Raw genomic sequence first — 18,153 nt, 5'->3', positions numbered from 1 at the left:
CGCAGAGTGCACCGGGATTGGTAGTTTACAGCGGGCTGACGCGAGGTTGCCGGCAGAAGCGGCCGCGGGGCTTGCCGGGATTTGTAGTAGTTAGGCCCTCCTGCTGCCGGTTGCTGTCCACACGGCTCGCCACCGCGTCGTGGTTACTAAGGAGTGGAGGAGGTACTGGGAGGCGTTACCGCCACCGTGGAGCGGCTCCGACGTTCCCGTGAGGCTCTCAGGCGCTCATCCCGCCAGACCGGGAGGTCGCCCCCGCAAACGCCTCGGAGGCGGAAGCGACGCCAGAGGCAGGTGCGACTTGGAAACTGAGTTTGCCTGAGGTGTTACAATCTCCTCGGCGCCAAATGTAAAATTTCCAAACGTAGGGCGGGAGCTTGTTCTTCATCCTTTTCTCTCTGTCCCAGTTACAGCACTTACCAGTTATTCTCTCTGGTGACTGTCGTCTTGGCCGTTAGCAGTGTTTTCGTGTTATAGAGTGACTGCTGTCTGCCAGGCAGTGTCCTCTGTGCGTATACTTATTTTTTTTTATGTAAGTTTAGTTGGTATATAATATTATGATAGTTTTTGGCATATAAAATAGTGATTCGACATTTATATACCTTACCACCTGATCACGACACTAAGTCTAGTAATCATCTGCCACTGTGCAAAGATCACAGTAAGCTTGATCACCTTTCTCACCTATCCATCCTTCTCCCCTCTGGCAACCATCAGTTTGATCTTTGTTTCTATTAGTCTGTTTATGTTTTGTTTGGTTCGTTTGTTTTATTTTTTTAGATTACACTGTTGTAAAGTACCTGTACCTCAATACCTCAATTCTACGGGTTTACATAGAGACACCCAGTCCAGATGAATTTTGAATATTAATTTTTCAGCTTTCTGGTACCTTACAACAACGCATTTAAGTGAAATCATACTGTATTTGTCTTTCTCTAACTTCACTTAGCATAATACCTTCTAGGTCAGGGGTCGGGAACCTATGGCTCACGAACTAGATGTGGCTCTTTTGATGGCTGCATCTGACTCGCAGACAAATCTTTAATAAAAAAAAAAATAATAATGTTAAAAATATAAAACAGGCCCTGGCCGATTGGCTCGGTGGTAGAGCATCGGCCTGGCTTGCAGGAGTCTTGGGTTTGATTCCCGGCCAGGGCACACAGGAGAAGCGCCCATCTGCTTCTCCACCCCTCCCCCTCTCCATCTCTCGCTTCCCCTCTCACAGGTAAGACTCCATTGGAGCAAAGTTGGCCCAGGTGCTGAGGATGGCTCTTTGGCCTCTGCCTCAGGCGCTAGAATGGCTTTGGTTGCAACAGAGCAATGCCCCAGATGGGCGGAGCATCGTCTCCTGGTGGGCATGCTGGGTGGATCCTGGTCGGGCGCATGCGGGCGCATGTCTGACTGCCTCCCCGTTTCCAACTTCAGAAAAGAAAAAAAAAAAAAAAAAAAAAAAAAAAAAAAAAAAAAATATATATATATATATATATATATATATATATATATATATATATATATATATAAACATTCTCATGTATTACAATCCATTCATTTCCTACCGCTCATGTTAATGGTTGTGGGTGGCTGGAGCCAATCACAGCTGTCCTCCGGGACAACACCAAATTTTTATTAGATAATGCCTAACGTACATGGGTCATTGTATGGCTCTCATGGAATTACATTTTAAAACATGTGGCGTTCATGGCTCTATCAGCCAAAAAGTTTCCCGGCCCCTGTTCTAGGTTTATCCATATTGTCACAAATTGCAAGATTTCATTCCTTTTATTTATTTGTTTTTTATTTTTGAAATGCCAGATGGCATAATTTTATGGCTTTACTAACCCACATGCAGTGTGCACATAAGTTTTCTATTCATTTGCTTTGAGCTGCACAGCCTGGCATCAGGATTGGTGACTGACAGCTAGTTGAGCTGTTCTTTCTGCAATGGCTTTGTGGTTGTGGAAGGAGAGATGATGAGCAATCTTCACAGATTAGTTGCACCTCAACAACACTTCACATTCCTTGACGTTGTGGACCAGGAACTTCCGAAAGCCAGTAGGCAGCCTGTGCTTTGTTTTCTTGTTCCTCCCGCAATCAATGTTAGGCATCAAGATCCGGCCTTTGAATCCTTTGTGCACCCTATTGTCAGTGCCTCTGGGTTTTTGCCAGTTACACTTAATTTTGACATATCAATCTGACTGGTGCCAGATGAACTTTTTGGTCTTCTTTTTGACTATCTTGGGTTTCACGAGGGGTCTGAGGGCAGCCATGAGGCTGAGTAATACTAATACTTCCTAGTGGGTATATACCACATCTTTTTTTTTGTGTGTGTGTGTGTGTATTTTTCTGAAGATGGAGACTGAGAGGCAGTCAGACAGACTCCCACATGCACCCGACCAGGATCCACTTGGCATGCCCACCAGGGGGCGATGCTCTGCCCATCTGGGGCGTTGCTCTGTTGCAACCAGAGCCATTCTAGCGCCTGAGGCAGAGGCCACAGAGCCATCCTCAGCGCCCGGGTCATCTTTGCTCCAGTGGAGCCTTGGCTGCAGGAGGGGAAAAGAGAGACGGAGAGGAAGGAGAGGGGGAGGGGTGGAGAAGCAGATGGGCGCTTCTCCTGTGTGCCCTGGCCGGGAATTGAAACCGGGACTCCCACACGCCAGGCCAACGCTCTACCACTAACCAGCCAGGGCCTACCACATCTTCTTTACATGGACTTAGTCTCCTAACAACCTTGTCAGATGAGTAAAGTTAGGAACTTACTCAAGGCCAGATAGTATGTATCAGAACTTGATTTAGAAGCCAGATTTTTTGGGGGGTTTTGTTACGGAGACAGAGAGAGAGTCAGAGAGAGAGATAGACAAGGACAGACAGACAGGAACAGAGAGAGATGAGAAGCATCAATAATTAGTTTTTCGTTGCTCGTTGCGACACCTTAGTTGTTCATTGATTGCTTTCTCATATGTGCCTTGACCACGGGTCTTCAGCAGACCGAGTAACCCCTTGCTCGAGCCAGCGACCTTGGGTCCAAGCTGGTGAGCTTTGCTCAAACCAGATGAGCCCGCGCTCAAGCTGGCGACCTCGGAGTCTCGAACCTGGGTCCTCAACATCCCAGTCCGACACTTTACTCACTGCGCCACCACCTGGTCAAGCCAGATTTATTTTTTAACACCAAAACTCGTGGTATGGCCCTGGCCGGTTGGCTCAGCGGTAGAGCGTCGGCCTAGCGTGCGGAGGACCCGGGTTCGATTCCCGGCCAGGGCACACAGGAGAAGCGCCCATTTGCTTCTCCACCCCTCCACCGCACTTTCCTCTCTGTCTCTCTCTTCCCCTCCCGCAGCCAAGGCTCCATTGGAGCAAAGATGGCCCGGGCGCTGGGGATGGCTCTGTGGCCTCTGCCCCAGGCGCTAGAGTGGCTCTGGTCGCAATATGGCGACGCCCAGGATGGGCAGAGCATCGCCCCCTGGTGGGCAGAGCGTCGCCCCATGGTGGGCATGCCGGGTGGATCCCGGTCGGGCGCATGCGGGAGTCTGTCTGACTGTCTCTCCCCGTTTCCAGCTTCAGAAAAATGAAAAACAACAACAACAAAAAAAAAACTCGTGGTATGTTCTCTCTGCTGCTCTGCTTTTACAGTTTTAGGATGTAATAGTATTCTAGATTTTTATTCACTTTTCCCACAAAAATTTTTGAGAACCAACATTCCCCAGAACTGTACTAAGGGATACAGGGGGATCAAGACAGCTCTGTTTCCTACTCTCATGGAACTCCTAGTGATCCAGAGCTATCACATAATAGGATTGTATTATACCATGCTCAGTTACATTGTATCACTTGTTTTATAACCCCATAAACCCCTCATTAGTGTCCAAATAATGGAACAGATATTTATAGTGTTTACTATGTAGCAGTCACTGGGGATATTTCATTGAATAAAAATGGTAGAATACCTGTCTTGGTGAAGCTAGCATTCATCTGGTAATTATCACTAAACAATATTAGACAAGATTTCTTGCCTGACCAGGCGGTGGCACAGCGGATAGAGCGTCAGACTGGGATGCGGAGGACCCAGGTTCAAGACCCCGAGGTCGCCAGCTTGAGCATGGGCTCATCTGGTTTGAGCAAAGCTCACCAGCTTGGACCCAAGGTCGCTGGCTTGAGCAAGGGGTTACTCGGTCTGCTGTAGCTCCACGGTCAAGGCACATGAGAAAGCAATCAATGAATAACTAAGGTGTCGCAACAAAAAACTAATGATTGATACTTCTCATCTCTCTCTGTTCCTGTCTGTCTGTCCCTATCTATCCCTCTCTCTGTCTCTGTAAAAAAAAAAAATTTTTTTCTTCACCTCTGTGAAGCAATGCACTCAGATGCTTCTGTAGCTTTTTTTTTATTTTAATTTTTTATAACTTCTTATTTTTCAAGACCCAGCTCTAATGTCACCTGCTTGCTCTGTGAAATCTTCCCTGGTCCTTACCTCCTCCTCCTTCACAGACATAACGAAGTGCTACATAGCATTGTGTTCATGGTTCATTTTAGTTCAGTGAACACTCATTGAGCCTCTTCAGTGGATATATGAGGTGCTGGGGACAGAGATGTAGGCAGGACCCAGGCCTGGCCTTAGAGGAGCTCACAGCCTAGGGTTGGCGATGTTTGGAGTGGAGAACAGGCAGTTAAACAAAACAGTATAATATACTGGGACAGAGTGCCTGCATTAAGAGGTGGGCCTAAGGTGGTAGCACAGGGAAGGGTCAACCTGCAGAGAGGACATCTGCGTAAGTCAGGCAAAGAAGAGGGGCAGAAGCGGGATAGGCCAAAGGAATGGGACAAGCAGATGAGAAGCATTTGTGTGCATGTGTGTGCACGTGCTCGCGTGTCTCTGTGTGTGTTTAGAACTGGGAGGCGCTACAATTAGATTGAGATTAGCTGCTTCAAGTTTGAGATGGAGACCAGCAGTAGCTGAAACTAACTAGGCTGGCAGCCTCTAAGTCTGATACTTGGACTTTTTCCATCATCCAAATAAATTTCATATTTCTCTTTGGGTTATATTCTAGACAATAAACCTGAAGGTTATGTGCCCTTTCTAGACCACTAGTTGTAAATCACACCTTCTCAATTTAGTAGTGTGCAGGTCTATATGTCCCCTTGAACATGAGTCTGATTCATTCTTTTGTTATGTGCATAGCAAATATCTTTTCCAAGATTATGTCTTATCTTTCAACATTGTCTTTTGCTACTGTTACTGTTTATCAATTTTTTTGTATAAAAGATTATATAAACCAATCCTTTCCTTACTGACTTGTGATTTGCACATCTTATGTAAGTACTCTAGCCCCACTCCATTGTCAATAATATTATTTTCTTGTTCCACCTTCCCATGTATGTCTCTGTCTCCATTTCTACATCTGTATCAATCTACTTCTGGGCTTTTTAGTCCTGCAGTATTTTTCTAGGCCTTAAGTGAGACACATTTTGGAGAGAAGGGTAATAGCAGAATATAATTAATGAGAAAGGTCAAGAACTCTGAATGGCACGCTAAAGAGTGTAATATCTATTTTACAGGTAAAGAAAAAAAAGAAAAAGGAAGTCGAGGGGTATTTTCCAAGATCAAAGATCAAGTAAGTACTATGCAAACTAGAAGCCAGTTCTCTATATTCTATAAGTTACTTGAGCCTTCTCCAATAGTCATCATCTCTAACATTTCCCAGCCAGCTATTTATTCATTCAGTTATTCACCTATCTGGCAGGTAGGTGGGGTTGGTTACAAGAAAGATTTCCTGAAAGACAGATTCGGTGAATGACTGTTGATCTTTCCCCATCCATCCATCAATCCATTCATCTCAACACATTTTTAGTGAGTTCTAGGCTCTATGCTAGCCTCTGGGATTACATAAGTGAGTAATGTATCACAGGCCCCATGGTAGATGGGAAGTTGGTAAGGGGAGCAAACAATTATAATAAAGTAATAAGTACTACACTGGGACAAGAACAGGTTGTCATGGGAACAAAGGAGAGGATTCCAATTCTTTTCAGGGTGGTCAAGGATCAAGAAATTCAGTGTGCCACCTAACCAGGCAGTGGTGCATTGGATAAAGTGTCAGACTGGGACACAGAGGACCCAAGTTTGAAACCCCTAGGTTGCTGGCTTGAGCACAAGCTCACCAGTTTGAGCGCAGGGTTGCTGGCTTGAGCGTGGGATTGTAAACATGACCTATGGTTTCTGGCTTGAGCCCAAAGGTTGCTGGCTTAAAGCCCAAGGTCGCTGGCTTGAACAAGGGGTCACTCACTGTGCTGTAGCCCCTAGTCAAGGCACATATGAGAAAGCAGTCAATGAACAACTAAGGAGCTGCAATGAAGAATTCACGCTTCCCATCTCTCTCCCTTCCTGTCTGTCTGCCCCTACCTGTCTCTCTCTCTCTCTCTCTCTCTCTCTCTCACACACACACACACACACACACACAAAGAAATAAAAATTGAGAGTATCCTGTGTTGGACAAAAAAAAAACCTGTCAACATCACTCATTTATTCCACAATTTTTATTTTTTAAGATTACATATATGGAATCTGTTATGTGCCAGATGCTGGGAATAAAGAGATAGACATCATAGATGCTGTCCTTCCTCTGGAGGAGCTTATAATCTAATTAGGAGACTCAGAAATATGTATAAAAACCCTTGGACCCTGCCCGACCTGTGGTGGCACAGTGGATAAAGCATCAACCTGGAATACTGAGGTCATTGGTTTGAAACCCTGGGCTTGCCTGGGCAAGGCACATGTGAAAAGAGACTACTACAAGTTGATGCTTCCTGCTCCCCCCACTGCCTTTCTCTATATAATTTCTCTAAAATCAATAAATAAAATCTTTAAAAAAACAACAACTAAAAAAAAAACCTTGGGCCCTGGGATTACCATTGTATCCTTCCTTTAGCTCACACATGTTTATTGGACATTTCCTGTGAGCATTCCAGGTGTGGAGGAGAGACAGTAAATTGGACGCGTGTCCAGACTTGAAGGTTCATAGGCCACTGAAGCCGACCCCTCCAGAGTGTTAGTAATCTTCTGAGGTAGACAGGCTCCATCCATGAGAGAGGTACAGAAGAGATACTCCAGGGTTTAGCCACAGCAGCAATTATTTCGCACCAGAAGGGGAAGGCTTTGTGGAAGAGGTGACATCTGCACTGGATGTAAAAAGTTATTTTTCTATTTTTACCTAATTTAATTTTTACACTTTTCTGCAGTGCAGGTTTTTATCCTCATTTCATATGTGAGACATCTTAGGCACAAAGAGATAAACTGATTTGCTCAAGGGCACTCAGCTTAATGGCAGAAACCAGACTCAAATTTAATCCTCCCATCTCCAAAATTGTTGCCCTTCCTACTGCACCACTCTACTTCTGAAGTTTGTCAGTTCCAGGAAACATTTCCTGAGGACACCTGATCCCAGCTTCCCCTCTGCCCTTCCTTTTACTGAATGAACCTCTTCCCAGATCCTCCAGGGTTCCACATTCTTCCCAGAGCTTTCCTATAAGCCCAGTGCTTATAGGTTCCCGAACCTCTGCTACCTCAAGCTCTCCCAAAGCAGATCTGGGGAAGACTGGGTCTTGTGAATGAAGACCCTCAAATCTCTAAGCGCTCAAGATTTAAGAAATTTATATCTTTTATTAGAAATTTATTCCTAAAAGAATTGGTATTTGAGCCGAATGTCATAGGACAAGATCAAGCAGATGAACTAAGATGGAAAGGCTAAGAACAAAGGCAGGCAAGACTGAATGTGGATGGTATGTTGTAGGGATAGGAAATGATTCTGTGAGCCTGATGGGTAGGGCTAACTGGAGCAGGAAGGGTTGGAATTAGGGGCCTTCAAGACCAGGATCAAGCATTTGGCCTTCATGGTCAGTGGAAATCCAGTCAGAAGACTTGCAGTATTGGACTGGGGTTCAGGGGTGGCGGTGTAAGATTTAATGAAATCAGCAAGAGACAGAGAAAAGTATTTTGAACAGTATTTCTGAGCTGGAATTATGACTCATTGACCAGTTAATGAAAAGCCATTTCTGCTAGCATTATTTTGATGAGATCTCTTCTTTCTAAAGCATGGCTTGGGATCATTGCTCTCTGCAGTTCAGGTACCATACATGGCTCTTGGTTACTTACAAGACGGAACCTGAGCTCCTAGCCTGGTGCTGAATGAAGATCCTTCAGGAGCAGACACCATGCTTTCTTCTAGCCTTGTTGTCCAGGACTCCCAAACACACATCTCCTTCCTGGGTCAGGTTTCTTTACTGCGCCAGACATGCCTACTACTATGTCCTCAGTCCTATGTATGGTCTTTATGTTTAGTTCATCCCTCAAATCTGACTTATCCAGTTCAAATCTCATTTGCCTAAAATGTGAGCCCTCTCTTCCCTGAATGCTGTTGAAACAAAGAACATTTCTAGTAAGCACTTAATATGTACCAGGCACTACCTTTCTACCTCGAGCCTTTTATCTGTCTATTATGGTAGGTGTTATTACCCACATTTTACAGGTGAGGAAATAGGTTTAGAGTGATAGAGTAACTTTCCCACTCATGGAGCAAGGAAAATCACAGCCAGTATTCAAAACGGGTCTGCCTAAGCCCAAAGGTGATGATGCTCTTGCTACTGATCCACTGGGTTAGGATTGATTTGAACTAAAACACCCAAGGCCTTGTCTCCCTCTTCTTTTAACCCTTTGAGTAGAGAGTTTTATTCATGCTCGCTGACCCCAGGGAGTGAGTTTTTTTTCAAAAAATGAAATTAGTTCCAGTTCCAGTTTTAGTAACTTAAAATCATGTTTGTTTGATAACCAATTTATGGAAACAAGATGAACATACATTTGCCCTTTTTAAATGTTGCCTCATACATTTTTAAAATAAAAATTTTTGTTATGATTGTACTCTGGATGGTCAGGAGGCACGAGGACGTACATGAACATTTGTACTACCCAAAGGGTTAAAGGGGCAGCTTATTTCTGGAGCAGGGCAGTGGGCCTCTAGGCCTCCCAGATAGGGGGTATGTATTGTGCGGTGGTCCTGAGGGGCTCACAAGCTGTATTGAGATGAGAGAGCAGTGCTGTACTTTCTCACTCTTATACTTCCTCTTTTTCTTTGCTTGGCTCTCAGGGAGATGTCCTCCTCGGGAATCTACAAGCTGGATGATGGGAAACCTTACCTCTACAACTGCTTTCCAGCCAAAAGTCTGCTTCAGAAACCAGAGGAAGGTCAGCTGACTTCAAAAATTGGCACCCTTGGCTCACAGCCAGCTTGTGCTGTAGAATGTCTCTCACAGTCGTTTTTCTCCAGCGCCTTGACTTCTGCTCCCTGTCCCACCCAATCCCATCCTTTCCTGTCCATCTTCCCTCAGGAGCCTTGGGGAGCCTGCTAAAGGGCACGTCTAACCACTGTGTTCCCTTCTGTTCAGTGACTTCTCATTGCTGGTTCCCTCACCTGCTGTTCTGTCTTCATAGTCTCACCTCCACGTATCCTTCGGACAACCCTTCCTTTATTTATACCCTATTGATTCCATAGTGCTCTCATTTCACATAGCTTTTTCTTATTTGCCGAGAATGTTCCAGTCTTCATTCCAGTTATCCCAACCCTTCCCATCTCACAAAGCCCTGGTCTTCTCCCACTTCTTCCACATGTCTAGCTACTTCAGCCCCCAGTCCCATCCTCTTGTGAACCATCCCTCTCTGTTTCCTCTTTGATGATTAATTATATTCTGACAAGATCCTAAATAAAATGGCTTAAACTTAACCCAGCTAAGTAATTTTTCAAACTTTTTTTTTTTTTTTTTTTTGTATTTTTCCAAAGCTGGAAACGGGGAGGCAGTCAGACAGACTCCTGCATGTGCCCGACCGGGATCCACCCAGCATGCCCACCAGGGGGCGATGCTCTGCCCATTTTGGGGCGTCACTCTGCCGCAATCAGAGCCACTCTAGCGCCTGAGGCAGAGGCCACAGAGCCATCCTCAGTGCCCGGGCAAACTTTGCTCCAGTGGAGCCTTGGCTGCGGGAGGGGAAGAGAGAGACAGAGAGGAAGGAGAGGGGGAGGGGTGGAGAAGCAGATGGGCGCTTCTCCTGTGTGCCCTGGCTGGGAATCGAACCTGGGACTCCTGCACGCCAGGCTGATGCTCCACCACTGAGCCAACCGGCTAGGGCCTTCAAACTTTTATCTAATTAAAAACTCCTCTGCAGTAAGGACTCCTCACAACACCGAGCAGAGACATACAGGAGGAGTACTGCCAAGGAAGTATGGTTCACTGGATTGGATCCATTGCTTTGAAAGAGTAGAGCAAGGAGAAGTACCCTTTGTTTACTCTAGATAAGTGACTTGCTGGTCACGCTATACATGGCATTTTGGAAGAATCATCTCCTTTAGTCTGCCCTCCCTGAATCACCTCCTTTAGTCTGCCCTCCCTCTTCCCTAGCATGATTTAAATTTTTTTAATCTTTTTGTTTTTGTTTTTGTTTGTTTTTGTTTTTTTTTGTATTTTTCTGAAGCTGGAAACAGGGAGAGACAGTCAGACAGTCTCCCGCATGCGCCCGACCGGGACCCACCCGGCATGCCCACCAGGGGGCAACACTCTGCCCACCAGGGGGCAATGCTCTGCCCCTCTGGGGCGTCGCTCTGCTGCGACCAGAGCCACTCTAGCATCTGGGGCAGAGGCCAAGGAGCCATCCCCAGCGCCCGGGCCATCTTTGCTCCAATGGAGCCTTGGCTGCGGGAGGGGAAGAGAGAGACAGAGAGGAAGGAGGGGGGGGTGGAGAAGCAAATGGGCGCTTTTCCTGTATGCCCTGGCCGGGAATCGAACCCGGGACTTCTGCACGCTAGGCCGACGCTCTATCACTGAGCCAACCGGCCAGGGCCTAATCTTTTTGTTTTATTATTTTTTTATTTTAGGTGAGAGGAGGGGAGATAGTGAGGCAGACTTCCACATGCACCTCGACCAGGATTCACCCAGTAACCATATTTTCGGCTGATGCTTGACTACCAAGCTACTTTTTTTAAAAATTAATTTTATGGGGTGACATTGATAAATCAGGGTACATATGTTCAGAGAAAACATCTCTAGGTTATTTTGACATTTGATTATGCTGTATTCCCATCACCCAAAGTTCCAATTGTCTTCCGTCACCTTCTAACTGGTTTTCTTTGTGCCCCTCTCCTTCCCCAATCCCCTCCCTCTCCTCCCCCCCAACCCCGTAACCCCCACACTCTTGTCCATGTCTCTGAGTCTCATTTTTATGTCCCACCTGTGTATGGAATCATATAGTTCTTAGTTTTTTCTGATTTACTTATTTCGTTCAGTATAATGTTATCAAGGTCCATGCATGTTGTTGTAAATGATCCGATGTCATCATTTCTTATGGCTGAGTAATATTCCATAGTATATATGTACCAAAGCTTTTTTTTTTTTTTTTTTTTTTTTAATGTGCCTTGACCGCGGGCCTTCAGCAGACCCCGAGTAACCCCTTGCTTGAGCCAGTGACATTGGGCCCAAGCCGGTGAGCTTTTTTTACTCAAACCAGATGAGCCCTCACTCAAGCTGAAGACCCCAGGGTCTCAAACCAGGGTCTTCCACATCCCAGTCCGATGCTCTATCCACTGCGCCACCACCTGGTCAGGCTGTCCCAAAGCTTTTTAATCCACTCGTCTACTGACGGACACTTGGGCTGTTTCCAGATCTTCGCTATTGTGAACAATGCTGCCATAAACATGGGGGTGCATTTCTTCTTTTCAAACAGTGCTATGGTGTTCTTGGGGTATATTCCTAAAAGTGGGATAGCTGAGTCAAAAGGCAGTTCCATTTTGAATTTTTTGAGGAATCTCCATACTGTTTTCCACAGTGGCTGCCACAGTCTGCATTCCCACCAGCAGTGCAGGAGGCTTCCCTTTTCTCCACATCCTCGCCAGCACTTATTCTGTGTTGTTTTGTTGATGAGCGCCATTCTGACTGGTGTGAGGTGATATCTCATTTTGGTTTTAATTTGCATTTCTCTAATGATTAGTGATGTTGAACATTTTTTCATATGTCTATTGGCCATCTGTATGTCCTCTTTGGAGAAGTGTCTATTCATTTCTTTCGCCCATGTTTTGATTGGATTGTTTGTCTTCCTGGTATTGAGTTTTACAAGTTCTTTATAAATTTTGGTTATTAACCCCTTATCAGACGTACTGTCAAATATGTTCTCCTATTGTGTAGTTTGTCTTTTTATTCTTGTTGTCTTTAGCTGCGCAAAAGCTTTTTAATTTGATACAGTCCCATTTGTTTATCCTGTCTTTTATTTCACTTGCCCGTGGAGATAAATCAGCAAATATATTGCTGCGAGAGATGTCAGAGAGCTTACTGCCTATGTTTTCTTCTAAGATGCTTATGGTTTTACGGCTTACATTTAAGTCTTTTATCCATTTTGAGTTTATTTTTGTGAATGTGTAACTTGGTGGTCTAGTTCCATTTTTTTGCAGGTACCTGTCCAATTTTCCCAACACCATTTGTTGAAGAGGCTGTCTTTACTCCATTGTATGTTCTTACCTCCTTTGTCAAACAAATATCAGTTGTCCATAAAGGTGTGGGTTTATTTCTGGGTTCTTTATTCTGTTCCACTGATCTATATGCCTGTTCTTATGCCAGTACCAGGCTGTTTTGAGTACAATGGCCTTGTAGTATAACTTGATATCTGGAAGTGTGATACCTCCCACTTTATTCTTCCTTTTCAAGATTGCTGAGGCTATTCCTGTTCTCTTTTGGTTCCATATAAAGTTTTGGAATATGTGTTCTATATCTTTAAAATATGTCATTGGTATTTTAATCAGTATTGCATTGAATTTATAAATTGCTTTGGGTAATATAGACATTTTAATGATGTTTATTCTTCCTAACCATGAGCACGGTATATGCTTCCACTTGTTTGTATCTTCCTTGATTTCTTTTATCAATGTTTTATAATTTTCCGAGTACAAATCTTTAGTCTCTTTGGTTAAATGTACTCCTAGGTACTTTATTCTTTGGTTGTAATAGTGAAGGGGATTGTTTCCTTAATTTCTCTTTCTGACTGTTCATTGTTGGTATATAAAAATGCCTCTGATTTCTGAGTATTAATTTTATATCTGGCCACTTTGATGAATTCATTTATCAGGTCAAGTAGTTTTTTAACTGAGACTTTAGGGTTTTCTATATACAGTATCATATCATCTGCAAATAATGATAGCTTTACTTCTTCTTTTCCAATTTGGATGCCTTTTATTTCTTTTTCTTGTCTGATTGCTGTGGCTAGGACTTCCAGGACTATGTTGAATAAGAGTGGTGAAAGGGGGCACCCCTGCCTTGTTCCTGATCTTAAGGGCATTGCTTTTAATTTTTGCCCATTGAGTATGATGTTGGCTGTGGGTTTGTCATAGATGGCCTTTATCATGTTGAGGTATGTTCCCTGTATTCCCACTTTTTTGAGAGTTTTGATCATAAATGGGTGCTGGATTTTATTAAATGCTTTTTCTGCATTTATCATGTGGTTTTTCTCCTTCCTTTTGTTTATGTGATGAATCACATTGATTGATTTGCGAATATTATACCAGCCTTGCCTCCCCAGAATAAATCCCACTTGATCATGGTGTATGATTTTTTCCATATATTGTTGGATCCAGTTTGCTAATATTTTGTCGAGGATTTTAGCATCTAAATTTATCAGGGATATTGGCCTATAATTTTCTTTCTTTGTGTTGTCTTTGCCTGGTTTTGGAATCAGAATTATGCTTGCCTCATATAAGGAGCTTGGAAGTCTTTCTTCCTCTTGAATTTTTTGAAATAGCTTGAGAAGGATAGGAGTTATTTCTTCTTTGAATATTTGGAAGAATTCACTTGTGAAGTCATCTGGCCCAGGACTTTTCTTTGTTGGGAGTTTTTTTTGTTTTGTTTTGTTTTGTTTTAATTTTTTTCTGAAGCTGGAAACAGGGAGAGACAGTCAGACAGACTCCCACATGCGCCCAACCGGGATCCACCCAGGACGCCCACCAGGGGCGACGCTCTGCCCACCAGGGAGCGATGCTCTGCCCCTCTGGGGCGTCGCTCTGCCACGACAAGAGCCACTCTAGCACCTGGGGCAGAGGCCAAGGAGCCATCCCCAGCGCCCGGGCCATCTTTACTCCAATGGAGGCTTGGCTGCGGGAGGGGAAGAGAGAGACAGAGAGGAAGGGGGGGTGGAGAAGGAAATGGGCGCCTCTCCTATGTGCCCTGGCCGGGAATCGAACCCGGGTCCCCTGCACGCCAGGCCGACGCTCTACCGCTGAGCCAACCGGCCAGGGCCTTGTTGGGAGTTTTTTGATAACTTTTTTGATCTCATTTGGTGTAATTGGTCTGTTTAGGTTTTCTGATTCTTCCAGATTGATTTTGGAAGATATATGTTTCAAGGAATTTGTCCATTTCATCTAGGTTGTCTAGTTTTTTGGTATACAGTTCTTCATAGTATTTTCTTACAATATTTTGTATTTCTGTAGTGTCAGTTGTTATTTCTCCACTCTCATTTCTAATTTTATTTATTTAAGTCCTCTCTCTCTTTTTCTTGGTGAGTTTAGTTAAAGGTTTATCGATCTTGTTTACCTTTTCAAAGAACCAGCTCCTGGTTTCATTGATCCTCTATGTTGTTTCTTTAGCCTCTATGTCATTTATTTCTGCTCTGATCTTTATTATTTCCTTCCTTCTACTACCTCTAGGCTTTACTTGCTGTTCTTTTTCTAGTTCTTTTAGATGCAGGGTTAAGTTGTCTATTTGAGCTTTTTCTAGCTTCTTAAAGTGTGTCTGTAGTGGTATGAACTTCCCTCTCAGTATTGCTTTCGCTATGTCCCATAAATTTTCAGTTGTTTTATGCTCATTATTATTTGTTTCTAGGAATTTTTTTATTTCTTCTTTGATTTCATTCTTAATCCACTCGTTATTTAACAACCTGCTATTTAGTTTCCATGTGTTTGAGAATTTTTGAGCTTTTCTGTTGTGGTTGATTTCTAGTTTCATGCTATTGTGATCAGAGAAAGTGCTTGATATGATTTCAATCTTCTTAAATTTGTTGAGACCACTTTTGTGCCCTAACATGTGGTCTATTCTAGAGAATGTACCATAAGCACTTGAAAAGAATGTATATTCTGCTGCTTTAGGGTGAAAGGTTCTGAAAATATCTGTTAAATTGAGTTGATCTAGTATGTCCTTTAAGTCTGCTGTTTCTTTGTTAATTTTATTTCTTGAGGATCTATCTAGTGATGTTAGTGGGGTATTGAAATCCCCTACTATTATAGTATTGCTGTTGATCTTGCCTTTTATATCCATCAAAGTCAGCTTTATATATTTAGGTGCTCCTATATTAGGTGTGTAGATATTTATAATAGTTATGTCTTCCTGTTGGATTGCTCCCTTTATCATTATGTTGTGGCCTTCTTTATCTTACTTTTTTCTTTGATTTAAATTCCATTTTGTCTGATATAAGTATTGCTACCTCAGCTTTTTTTTCATTTCCATTTGCATAAAATGGTTTTTTCCATCCTTTTACCTTCAGTCTATATGCATCTTTTGTTTTAAGGTGTGTCTCTTATAGACAGCATATGTACGGGTCCTGTTTTCTTATTCATGCAGCTACCCTATGTCTTTTGATTGGATCATTTAATCCATTTACATTTAAGGTTATTATTGATATGTAGTGGTTTATTGCCATTTTATTCTTTAAAGCTGTATTTCTCTTTTGCTATATTCTTTTCTCACTTTGATCTGTTTACACCAGGGGTCCCCAAACTTTTTTTTTATTATAATAATTTTATTTTTTTAATGGGGTGACATCAATAAATCAGGATACATATATTCAAAGATAACAAGTCCAGGTTATCTTGTCATTCAATTATGTTGCATACCCATCACCCAAAGTCAGATTGTCCTCTGTCACCTTCTATCTAGTTTTCTTTGTGCCCCTCCCCCTCCCCCTTTCCCTCTCCCATTCCCCCCTCCTCCCTGTAACCACCACACTCTTATCAATGTCTCTTAGTTTCACTTTTATGTTCCACCTACGTATGGAATAATGCAGTTACTGGTTTTTTCTGATTTACTTATTTCTTTTTTTTCTTTTTTTTTTTTTTTTTTTTTTTTTCATTTTTCTGAAGCTGGAAACAGGGAGAGACAGTCAGACAGACTCCCGCATGCACCCGACCGGGATCCACCCGGCACGCCCACCAGGGGCGACTCTCTGCCCACCAGGGGGCGATGCTCTGCCCATCCTGGGCGTCGCCATGTTGCGACCAGAGCCACTCTAGCGCCTGAGGCAGAGGCCACAGAGCCATCCCCAGCGCCCGGGCCATCTTTGCTCCAATGGAGCCTTGGCTGCGGGAGGGGAAGAGAGAGACAGAGAGGAAAGCGCGGCGGAGGGGTGGAGAAGCAAATGGGCGCTTCTCCCGTGTGCCCTGGCCGGAAATCGAACCCGGGTCCTCCGCACGCTAGGCCGACGCTCTACCGCTGAGCCAACTGGCCAGGGCTCTGATTTACTTATTTCGCTTCGTATCATGTTATCAAGATCCCACCATTTTGCTGTAAATGTTCCGATGTCATCATTTCTTATGGCTGAGTAGTATTCCATAGTGTATATGTGCGACATCTTCTTTATCCAGTCATCTATTGACGGGCTTTTTGGTTGTTTCCATGTACTGGCCACTGTGAACAATGCTGCAATGAACATGGGGCTGCATGTGTCTTTACGTATCAATGTTTCTGAGTTTTGGGGGTATATACCCAGTAGAGGGATTGCAGGGTCATAAGGTAGTTCTATTTTCAGTTTTTTGAGGAACCACCATATTTTCTTCCATAATGGTTGTACTACTTTACATTCCCACCAACAGTGGATGAGGGTTCCTTTTTCTCCACAGCCTCTCCAACATTTGCTATTACCTGTCTTGCTAATAATAGCTAATCGAACAGGTGTGAGGTGGTATCTCATTGCAGTTTTGATTTGCATTTCTCTAATAGCTAAAGAAGATGAGCATCTTTTCATATACTGTTGGCCATTTGTATTTCTTCCTGGGAGAAGTGTCTGTTCATATCCTCTTCCCATTTTTTTATTGGATTGTCTGTTTGTTTGTTGTTGAGTTTTACGAGTTCTTTGTATATTTTGGATATTAGGCCCTTATCTGAGCTGTTGTTTGAAAATATCATTTCCCATTTAGTTGGCTTTCTGTTTATTTTGTTATCAGTTTCTCTCGCTGAGCAAAAACTTCTTAGTCTGATGTAGTCCCATTCATTAATTTTTGCCTTCACTTCTCTTGCCTGTGGGGTCAAATTCATAAAATGCTCTTTAAAACCCAGGTCCATGAGTTGAGTGCCTATGTCTTCTTCTATGTACTTAATTGTTTCAGGTCTTATGTTTAGATCTTTGATCCATTTTGAGTTAATTTTTGTACAGGGGGACAAACTGTAGTCCAGTTTCATTCTTTTGCATGTGGCTTTCCAGTTTTCCCAGCACCATTTATTGAAGAGGCTTTCTTTTCTCCATTGTGTGTTGTTGGCCCCTTTATCAAAAATTATTTGACTATATATATGTGGTTTTATTTCTGGACTTCTATTCTGTTCCATTGGTCTGAGTGTCTATTTTTCTGCCAATAACCATGCTGTTTTGATTGTCGTGGCCCTATAATAGAGTTTGAAGTCAGGTATTGTAATGCCCCCAGCTTCATTCTTTTTCTTTAGGATTGCTTTGGCTATTCAGGGTTTTTTATAGTTCCATATAAATCTGATGATTTTTTGCTCTATTTCTTTAAAAAACGTCATTGGAAGTTTGATGGGAATTGCATTAAATTTGTATATTGCTTTGGGTAATATAGCCATCTTGATTATATTTATTCTTCCTAGCCAAGAACAAGGTATATTCTTCCATCTCATTATATCTTTTTCGATTTCCCTTAACAATGGTTTATAGTTTTTCATTATATAAGTCCTTTACATTCTTTGTTATGTTTATTCCTAAGTATTTTTTTTTGTTGTTGTTGCAATCGTGAAGGGGATTATTCTTTTGAGTTCGTTCTCAATTGTTTCATTGTTGGCATATAGAAAGGCTATTGACTTCTGTATGTTAATTTTGTATCCTGCGACCTTACTGTATTGGCTTATTGTTTCTAGTAGTCTTTT

At 43.1% G+C, this 18,153-nt stretch overlaps 1 protein-coding gene and 1 pseudogene across 1 annotated transcript in view; one reads left to right on the top strand and one right to left on the bottom strand.

The window, feature by feature from the left end:
- Positions 1 to 25: 25 nt before the first annotated feature.
- Positions 26 to 2,264, bottom strand: LOC136388052 (large ribosomal subunit protein eL32-like; annotated as a pseudogene).
- XRRA1 (X-ray radiation resistance associated 1) overlaps positions 132 to 18,153 on the top strand; it is a 112,625-nt gene continuing 94,603 nt past the window's right edge. The window contains exons 1-3 of the mRNA XM_066368587.1: positions 132 to 291; positions 5,551 to 5,606; positions 9,129 to 9,226. Of these exons, the coding sequence (XP_066224684.1) occupies positions 9,133 to 9,226 (94 nt within the window). The 5' untranslated portion in view covers positions 132 to 291; positions 5,551 to 5,606; positions 9,129 to 9,132. The remainder of the gene's footprint in view (positions 292 to 5,550; positions 5,607 to 9,128; positions 9,227 to 18,153) is intronic.

This window comes from Saccopteryx leptura, chromosome 1 (assembly GCF_036850995.1).
Source record: "Saccopteryx leptura isolate mSacLep1 chromosome 1, mSacLep1_pri_phased_curated, whole genome shotgun sequence".
Taxonomy (NCBI): Eukaryota; Metazoa; Chordata; class Mammalia; order Chiroptera; family Emballonuridae; genus Saccopteryx; species Saccopteryx leptura.
Note: the sequence above shows the minus strand (reverse complement) of the source record. Positions and strands in the feature narration are given on the sequence as shown.